The sequence below is a fragment of the Sander lucioperca genome, chromosome 5, assembly GCF_008315115.2.
Source record: "Sander lucioperca isolate FBNREF2018 chromosome 5, SLUC_FBN_1.2, whole genome shotgun sequence".
Lineage (NCBI taxonomy): Eukaryota > Metazoa > Chordata > Actinopteri > Perciformes > Percidae > Sander > Sander lucioperca.
Genome location: NC_050177.1, coordinates 38972727 through 38983037, shown reverse-complemented (window position 1 = coordinate 38983037; position 10311 = coordinate 38972727). Strand labels below are relative to the sequence as shown.

At 38.4% G+C, this 10311-nt stretch overlaps 1 protein-coding gene across 3 annotated transcripts in view; it reads left to right on the top strand.

Moving 5' to 3' along the window:
- Nucleotides 1-10311, top strand: part of scn2b (sodium channel, voltage-gated, type II, beta) — a 23909-nt gene extending 13598 nt beyond the window's left edge. The window contains exons 4-6 of one of the 3 annotated variants that reach the window (XR_004897395.1): nt 1-16; nt 6252-6332; nt 6375-10311. The exon at nt 1-16 is cut by the window's left edge and continues 177 nt beyond it. Coding sequence is in view for 1 of the 3 variants with exons in the window: in XM_031293232.2 (XP_031149092.1) it covers nt 1-16; nt 6252-6282 (47 nt within the window). In the remaining 2 variants the exon portion in view is untranslated. Of the gene's footprint in view, nt 17-5674; nt 5739-6251 lie in introns of all 3 variants that reach the window. The other 2 variants (XR_004103947.2, XM_031293232.2) reach the window with 2 other exon arrangements.

Genomic DNA, 10311 nt, shown 5'->3' with positions numbered 1-10311 from the left:
CAGAGGAGGGAACCAAGTAAGAAATCTCACCATAATATCCTTAATCCTCCAACAGAAACTACCAGTAGCACCAAGATCAAAAAGTAGCCAATAGTATGCTACTCTTGTTTTAGTGGTACACTAATATTTTTGCAGCTTATGTTCTACTTGCATATGCCATGCTCATAAACATGTATTTTTAGTTCAGTCAGATACCTCTCCCTTCCAGCACGTTGATTTTTAACGGCATATTATATGCTGTGACTGTGTGCCATTTATAAAAAGATACATCTTACTAAAATATGCCAATGCCGTATTAAAGGGTAACTTTAATAATTAACCTAGACCCTATTTTCCTATGATTTTGTGTCTAAGTGACTAATAGTAACAACAATCTTTGACATTGGTCCAGTATCAAGCAAGACCGCTGCTGTCGGCAGTCAGCAAAACAAGCTACAATGGTAGCACAATTAATAGGGCAAATGTGCAAGGTTCTATTTACGTTCACAAAAGTACTTGTAATGCCACTGACGAGCTCAGATGATTATTCTAAGTGTCTGACAAAATTATGGAAAGGATTTCTGAGGAGGTCAACCTTTCTTTTAAAGAGTAAGATCTTTTTTTTAAGACTCTATGTAAATAAACAGTAATTTTAGCATCGTAAAATAAACAAAATAAAACTAGTATAATCCATTTTGCGTCGTCTTTCCACTTTTCCAACAACCAAAACTCTAGTTTTGGTTGAAATAAACACATAGTTTACCGATTTACATGTCAAAATATGTTGGCTCTATACACGCTAAAAGTAGTGTTATTTTAAATGGATGAAGAATGATGCACATTTGCCCTATAGGGTTACATTGCAGCTTGGTTTGTGGCTGCTAGTCACAGCGGTCTTGCTTAATACTGGACCAATTTCAAAGATTGTTGTTCCCATCAGTCACTCACATACAAAAACATAGTAAAATAGGGTCCAGGTTGAAAAAAAACCCCAAAGTTATCCTTTAATGTTATGCCTAACTGACATATGCCACTCTAACGACACATCACTGTGACAAATACCACTTCTTACATGAAACATTTAAAAGAAAGAAGAAAAAAACACTTAATATATTCTACCAAGTATTAATTGTCAATTCAGTAGCATTTTTGCACATTTAACACAGTAGTTACTTACTGTAATGTGCTGACTACTAAGTTGGTAATACAAGTATAACAGTTTAACAACTGTATGGCTTGTTTTGTATGTCAGATTTCTGCAGGCAATGCTAGCTGTACAGTTAGTTGCCCTTCTACATTAGCTACCACAAAAGTATAAGTATAACACTGGCAGTTGCATGGTTATCTTCCAGTATGTTGATAGCATACTGTAAGCGTAAGAGTGGCATTTCCATGAGGAATACAGCAGCAGCAAACCAATAGTCAGCAGTGGCACACTGTATGGCAGTACAAAATTCAGATGTAAGTGGTTTCTGCCAATGGGAAGTGTGTTGTGTTGTTTTAAATGATATATGCAAGTAGAACAGCAGCAACATACAGTACCAACAGTCATTAGTGACATACCATTGACATATGCCACTAAATTAAGAGTTGTATGCTAGTAGGCGCTTTGTGACTCTTATTTAAACTGAAGCACGTTTACACCCATATTCTTGTCTCCTTAAAATCTAAATTATAAAGCCCAGGCCACTGGTCATGGGTTAATTTCATATCTTTCTTCAGTATGGACTAGTCAATAGCACATATCTCAAAATCAAAACGCACAAATAAACATCTACTCTTATTTCCCAAATCACTTCAAGCTGGGATGTAGTGTAATAAAAACACAAAGGTTTTTAGCCTATTTTGAAATGCATGATCTACCCATGTCCTGGTATATACACAACAGTTTCTGTCCAAAATATTATTTGTACAAAAGAAAAAAGAAAAAGAAAAACCACACGGCTCAGACACAAAAAGTTATACTGTGTAGTTTTTCTTATGTCTTCTGTCATTTTCATGAACCCACACGTGTGTTGGAGCTTAAATGCTGGACTTTAAACTAAACTTGCTCAACTGAACTCTTCGTCTCAGATTTATCGTTGTGTTTTGGGAAATTTAAGTCCAATAAAAGAAGGTGCAGAAATTAATAAATTGGAGTCAGATTTGACAGGCCTTAGGGCCTTATTTTAGACATAATTCCCTACACTACAGACCCAATCACAGTGTTTGTTTACAATAACTTACAAAAACTCCTGCGTCCCGCAGAGATGGGGACTCAAGTCTGAGACTCGGACTCGAGTCGCACTTAAGTTGCACAAACAGCTGACTTCAGACTTGACTTGTGACTCGACCCAAAAGACTTCAGACTTGACTCGGACTCGAGCTTCGAGACTCGTCAACAACCTGTTTTCATGCAATCATTGCTTTTTAAATCTAAATTCATTCATGTATTTCTATTTTCTTTTATTGGCGCATATACGTTGGGGAAATGTATGACGAGCTGCATGTCCCCTGCCCTTTGCCATAATGTGCAACGTAACGCATGCGCTATGCCTTATGTGCACGCACTCACATATAAAAAAATGCATTGAGGATGGTGACATCAAGTCCTCCCGGAGTTGTGCCTTTTCTCATTAGTTTTACTTTCAATAACTCCGTAAACAGTGGCAGTAAGCGAACAGCTACATGCGAGATGTGTGGCACCAAGCTAAACAATGCTGGATCAACAACGTCGAACTTCATCAGGCATCTCAAAACGCACCCGAGTCACTTGCTAATGTGAAAGAGATGTTAAATTTAGCATATATCGTCACAGGTAACAAGCTAACCATCGCAAAGTGGTGTGCTAATGCTGGGAACAGGCAAATTGTATCTTCATAGTTAGTAGTTGCTGAGGGTCAGACATCCATGGCGCACAGAAGGCGGGACACACAGCTCCATCTCCCCAGAACAAACGCTGTGTCGGGTGGGCAAACTCATGTGATGCGTAATTGATCCCATGGATGATTTGTAGGCTATTAAGTGAACAAGGTGTACCCGGTCCACCAAACACTGGGCCGTCTTGACTGTATTAATTCTGCACATATTTCTGTTACTGTAGTCCTATTTACTATTTCATTATTTCATCCATGTGTGGCGCAGCGGATCCGTGTGCACTGTCACCTGCCGTGGAGACGCTCGCCTCACTAACCTCTCCTCCTCTGAGTCGGATCTCCCTCGCGCTGGACTCAGTTTCACTGAGCATACTAACACTTAGAAAATAAATGCATTACATCAGTGAGTTCAAAATGCTTATTGTGCGTAATTTGGACTAACACTGACATACATGTTGTTCTGTAACTGGCGTGGCGCTGCCACTATTCTCTTGATTTCCACTTCGACATTAGACATTTTTTTGAGTGAAAGAGACGTTACATTTAGCATATATCGTCACAGGTAACAAGCTCACCATCGCAGTGTTGTGCTAATGCTGGGAGCAGGCAAATTGTATCTTTATAGTTGTATCCATATGATGTGACAGACTTAGGTTAATATTTCACCAGGTCCAAGGGCTAGAGGGATGTGTTAAGTAGAACCCATAAAGTTATCGTACAACTGATTTTGATACTGTAGTGTATGGATGGTAGCTACAGGACATGCTTTGAATTCACAAGATTTAACAATACAGTGTTAGGAACCGATCAGATGGTCCGAGACTTGAGACTTGACTTGGACTCGTGGCAAAAGACTTGAGACTTGACTTGAACTTGCCCCTCAAAGACTTGAGACTCGACTTGGACTTCCAAAAAATGACTTGTGAACATCTCTGGCGTCCCGTACAAACAATTTACCGGTGCTGAGCAAACGTGGACTAGCAACAATTTGATATACTCTCATCTCATTCATCTAAAATGCATGTATAATGCTTTCATATTTTAACACTTTCATTAACATTAGGTTGGAGACCTTATCTACATGTTGGGCCACAGACTAAAGAAAATGACAGCACCAAAAACTAGCAGTCATTTCGACCAGCATTTGCTGTTCGTAATGCTAGATTTGGTTTATCAAAGACCCTAGGAAAGCAACATAGTACATAAAAAAGGCACAGCAGAAACGCCAGATAGGTTGGGCCATCGTGTTCAACTATATATCTTTAAAGGTCCCATGGCATGAAAATTTCACTTTATGAGTTTTTTTAACATTAATATGAGTTCCCCTAGCCTGCCTATGGTCCCCCAGTGGCTAGAAATGGCGATAGGTGTAAACCGAGCCCTGGGTATCCTGCTCTGCCTTTGAGAAAATTAAAGCTTAAACTTAGCTGGGCCAATCCGGAATCTTCCCTTTATGACATCATAAGGGGAAAGGTTTAGAGCTTAGATCGGCCCAAAAAATCAAGCCCGAACCTGCCCGAGCTCGAGCACGTTACGTCCGAACCCGGCCCGGCCCGACACATTAACTGTAATTATGAGCCCAAGCCCGATTTAAACCCGACAATTTTTTAATACGTGGGCCGTTATAACTGACGTTCTCAACTACAATTCAGAGTTGTTTGAACTGCAGAAATCTGTTTAGAATAATGCAACAAGGACGAAGCATGTAAACTGCGCTGTTTGTTTAGAATGGAACGGATCGCAAATGGATCTGAATGAAGAAACGTAAAAAAAAGAAACAATGATGAACAACATATTGTTGTCACTGCCCACGACTTGTTTAAACTGCTTCCATACCTCCGACTTTCCTCCACACTTGCTCAAAGTTAATTCTCCTGTTTTTCTTTTTTTCTTTACATCTTCAAGCTCCCGGTGTGATGCGTGCGAGAGGAGGAGACTCCGCGCATGACACGTGCTGCATTTTGTAACTGCAGCCTAACTTTTGTACACTTTTGTTACTTTTATATATCCTATATATATATATATTTATAATATTTCTGATTATGACATAGCTATCTCCCCACCCAAATAGGATAATAAGGTAATGGATAAAAAAAAAAAAAAAAATTGCTTGATCAAGGGTCCGGCCCGGGCCCGGCCCGAGGATGCGGCGGAAAATAACGGCCCGAGCCCGACCCGAAGTCTGGTCGGGCTCGGGTCGGGCTCGGGCTTGGGCCAAGAATCTAAACTCTAGAAAGGTTACCTCCCCTTTCTCTGCTTTGCCCGCCCAGAGAATTTGGCCCACCCACGAGAGAGAGGCATCATGGCTTTTAAATGAGCGAAGCATGGCAGTTGGTCAAGGCCACACCCCCACCCTCCACCTTGCCCCCCCACTCTCCTCCTCAATAGCATTTAAAGCTACAGACATAGAAATGGCACACACTAAGGAAAGCTCATTGTGGGACTGGCTCATAGTGGCTGTAATTCTGCACCAAGGCTGAATTTCGGGAAAGAGACTTCAGATACAGTATTAGGGGACCACTATGGCCTATATAAAAGCATCCAAAAAGCAGCATGTTATAGGACCTTTAAACGTTACAGTTACGGCTGAAAATGACAACAGAAATAAACAAGTTTGCGATGTCTCATATCTCTACAATTCATATCAATTGCCATTTGCCTACCCTGAAGTGATTTTTGTGTTAGCCTGATGTCACAGTGATTCAGTCTATTGATTAAGCACGTCAACTCCCATAGCTCCTTCTCTTCTACAGTATAATTGGATTACAAACCTCAAACCTTCTCTCTCTATTGACTGAAAGCTAACTTGTTGTCGGGCATCTCTTCACTTATACCTATAGACAACCATAGTTGGGTCATCTGATTGAACCAGCGGCTTGTGGAGCTCTCACCCCCAACACCTTGGTAAATACCTGCTCATGTCAACCAATCTGGACTGTTTTTGTTGTCTGTCATGAATACCATTGTCTGCTATAGAACTTGACTTGGACAGTATGGAGAAAAATATGAAATACAACTAATTTTAAAATTAAAGTACCCACCAAAGTCAAAGCAAACTGAAAGGACACTGCTATCTTTGCATGTTACATTACAAATTGCAATTAGCCACAGTAATTACAATGTTGCTGTAGCATACAGAACCAGAACCTGTAGTCAGTTATTAATAGATTAACTTGGAAGTCCTATCTCTGTCAATATAGGACTGTGGATGTGCAGTGTCCTCAAAAGTGGTAAAAAATAAGTGTGTATACGCAATATGTGTGTGTGCAAGTGTATGTTTCTTTGTGTGTTTTGCCCCAGAACTCACTACCTTCTGACTTTATCTCCAGAGAGGCTTATTTATTGGGGCATCTACCAAGAATATTACTAGCTAAGGTCAAAATATTGTTTGTTCTCTCTTCCTCTCTTTTCTTTCAGACATGTGCACCCCCTTCCTGAAGATCTATAGTAACTACTGATTGAATCATTGTCCACCGATACTTCCATCCTTTCTGCATGTATGTGTATGTGTATGTGCCAGTGCAGACAAGTGTGCTTCTTTGTGTGTGTGTGTGTGTGTGTGTGTGTGTGTGTGTGTGTGTGTGTGTGTGTGTGTGTGTGTGTGTGTGTGTGTGTGTGTGTGTGTGTGTGTGTGTGTGTGTGTGTGTGTGTACTGACTGTGTCAATGTGTGTGCATATTTCTATAGGTCTGTGTGAGATGTGTCTTTTTCCTCCAAATAAGCCAGTGGACACTTTTCTGCAACTTAACCATTAAACACAAATTACTTTATTCAGTGGCATTAGACGTAGATCACATAATAAGGAATGGCATTTTCATCGCACACTATAGGACAGGCTAGGGCTGGGCGGTATGACCTAAAATTTATACCACAGTATAGTTTCAGTATAAAACGGTAACAATATCACAGCATCACAATATCTAATTGTATTGCCTTAGTTAAATCTATTATTAAGGAACTATAAATAATGTTACTAGTGGCTGTGGTGGCAGAGCTGCATACTTGATGGAAGTTAAAAGCTGCACACTGCATAGTAAATGTTGAGGATATATCTGTTATGTGATGGTAAATTGTGCAGTTTGCGCCACTGTCTCACAACAGCTTTTTTTGTGGGGGTGAAATGTTTTGGTTTAACATACTGTGAATCCAGTGTCTTTCAACATTCCCTTAAAGCCATGTCTCTCAACTGCACCATATCTTAACATTGGGGTACAGTTAGTGCATGTGTAATGTCCTTCCACCACTGGCTTTTCTTATCTTAAGACAACTGATTGTCAGTGACTCAGCCAAATGATGTTTACTGTGCATGTCTCAATGATTAGCAAGAGAGCATTCTGAAACATTCCTCATGCCTGTGGAAGATTTTCTTGCAAAAACTATTGCCCTGCATAGTCAACAGAATCTGTTACTGTACTTTGCTTAATAGACCTGTTTTCAGAGCAGACATGTTGACTTGTCATAGTAGGAAAAGCACAGGTGTACTAACATTAACAATGGTTCTGTTCTATTCAAGCCATGACAGTAGCTGTGTCCAAAATCACTCCCTATTTACTATATAGTGCACTATATTTACCCTCCGCCATTTTCTTTGAGTGTCTGAATTTTGAGTATGTAAAAAGTATGCACTATATAGTTCTCTCAAAAATTCACTATCACTATGGAACAAAAAAGTATTTTTTTTTGCTTTTTGAAGATGTGGAAATTACAGTCCCATGACATTACTCAGTGGTAACACAAAATTATGATAAAGTGTCTGAAATTTCATATTTGGAGTAGTGAATAAACAAGGGAGCGATTTCAGACAGAGCCTGTGTGACAGTGAGCCAGCATGAACAATACCAGTACTCTGAAACTGAAGCAGCTAAATGGAATTCAGCCATCATTAATGTTAGTATTTACACCAGTTCTTTTTCTATTGTCACCTGTCAAAATGCCTTCTGTTAAAAAGGCAGTTGAAGCAACATGTTTTACATAATCTCTTCATATTTTGGCCCTGCCTATGTCTTCTGTCGGTCTTTATTTCTTCACTTTTTGTTAGCATACACATTTTTTTTTGTGTAAAAGGGGATCGGCAGGCTCATGTTTTTATTGGTCTGATGAGTAGTGACATTGCCTAAATGAACAACTGCACTGATTAACATGCAGTGAGTTGTAATGCTTCCGAAGTACTTTATGTGAAATTCATTACAAATACAAATACAAACTAATACAAACAGCATAGCCAAATCTTAATATATCTACTATATGTCATTAGCAGTTATACCGCCCACCTGTGTGACAGAAACGTCTGCATCCATCCCGGCCTTATCTAGAGGAATGATATGTTAGCATGTGTGATTACAGAAGTTTGAGTAGCAGGAAAATATTTCAGTTGAGTCTGTTATTTACAGGGTTAAAATAAGTTTTTCTAGACCATACAAGACTTGCACTATTTGTGACTGCAATACTCTGTGCAACTGCAGACTTTGCATTGGGAAAATTGTCAGTGACAGTGTTGACATATCCTCTCAGAATTCCTCCCTACAGTACAAATAAAGCTAGCACTGGATGAGAAGTATGTTGTTAGAGATAAAGTGAAGTGAATTATTGTTGACATCATGACAGCGTTCAAAGTCAAAAACATATCAAAGACAATTTAAAGGGAAAATACTCACATTGCACCCACAATCACATAATTCCTGTTTGAGCCAAACAACTATTAATATTTATGGTAGGAATTAATAAAGGTTGCCCTAACAGAAGACTACGCACAGACAGGTGACCAAATGATCCAAATTAAAATATAAGAAGCTTATATCCATAACTGAGAGACAAAGAAGAGATTACTGACAAAAACAGTTAACATTTGTTATTTTGGCAACTAAAAGCATGTACATTGTACTATACTGCCATGAGTGCATGTCAAACAGTGCAAATCAGAAAGAAAAATATAAAAAGTAAGAAACTTAAAGGCTATAGCATGTTTAAGCTTTCACTCTAGCAATCAGGTGGCACCATTTATCAATACATATATATACAGTAGTATTTTGCATGCATATTTGATTCATAAAGTCTCAATAATATTTGGTTGCACATTGATGAGTTGCATCTGCCTCCTGTAAAATATCAAAAAACAATTAAACTTTCAATATGTCATATTATTAAGAAAACTAAAAAACTTCTGCACAAATAATCAATGTCTTTTTATTCTAACTCCAACTGGAGTCCAACTGGAGCCCTGTTTTATAGAGATTTTAAAAAGAAACACTTTAAACTGAGCCATTGCACCTCAATACAAACATGTTAGTGTGTATTTTAAAGCAGATTAATATAATAAAGTTATACACGTGTTAAAACTTACATCCTAGCTCGGTCTCCAAAGTAATACCTTTACCTCAACACTGTTGGTTAAAACTGTAGATATTGTTTTGCACATTGACACATTTATACCAATTCTAATATAATCCTAGTGGAGAGCGTGTGAATATGATGGAAAAAAAGGAAAGCATATAAACCTCACTTTAATAAGATAGTATATTGGAATGTGGGGCTATGGGGCATGGTGATTGTATGGTTAAAAGGGAAATCTGTTGGTGGTTAATTTTTTAATAATTTATTTGGTTGCACCTTAAATATAAAAAAAATATATATTCTCTTGAATAGATCACTATTTATTATTGTCTTCTTTTACATGTTGCAGCATGTAAGCTTTGTTTATCTCTGAATGTCCTATGATGTTATAACTTAAAGGGTGTGATGACAGGCCAGTAGTCAGAGTGATGCCTCTATGATACCTGTAATGTCTCCAGGGTCATCCAGATATTGGAGAATGGTTGGCACTTCCAAATTCGGGGGCTTGGCCAGTCCTGGTTTCTGATATTGTTTTAAAAAAAAATTGTACAGGTCTGTGTTTACGCCTATTACTTAATAGGGTCTTTTAATGTTTTTTATTATTAATGATTTTATGATTATAGGTGGTGTATTGTGTGATAAATGTGGTAATTTAACACAATCTGCTGTGAAGAACAACAATAAATTGAATAGGCAAAATGCATATAACTGCAGAGTTGTTTGGTTGGGGGAGCACTATCTGTACTGGGACACTGCTGTCTGTGTGTGATCATGCATGTTTAAGTTGCAGGGTTTGTGTGGTTGACCCATAGAGTGATGACAGGTTAACATTTGGGGCAAATTTAGTGCAGTTTTTTTAACCAGGGAGGTTTTGTTAGCAATATGAAGTCATATACATTACTATACTGTATTTCTCAATCAGAAACAATTAAACAAACAAAACATTAATACTGTGTAATGTATTAGACATATTTATCATTGTGCATCACTGTTTACCATCTCTGGCTATGAGTTTGGCCAAAACAGTTGCTCTTGTATCAATTTAAATGTTAGTGAACACCAAACTAATGCTTGCACCGTGCTGCTTTTGAACAAGCAGCTGTCATTGCATTATGTATTTTAAATAAAGATTATTTGGGAAAATGTCA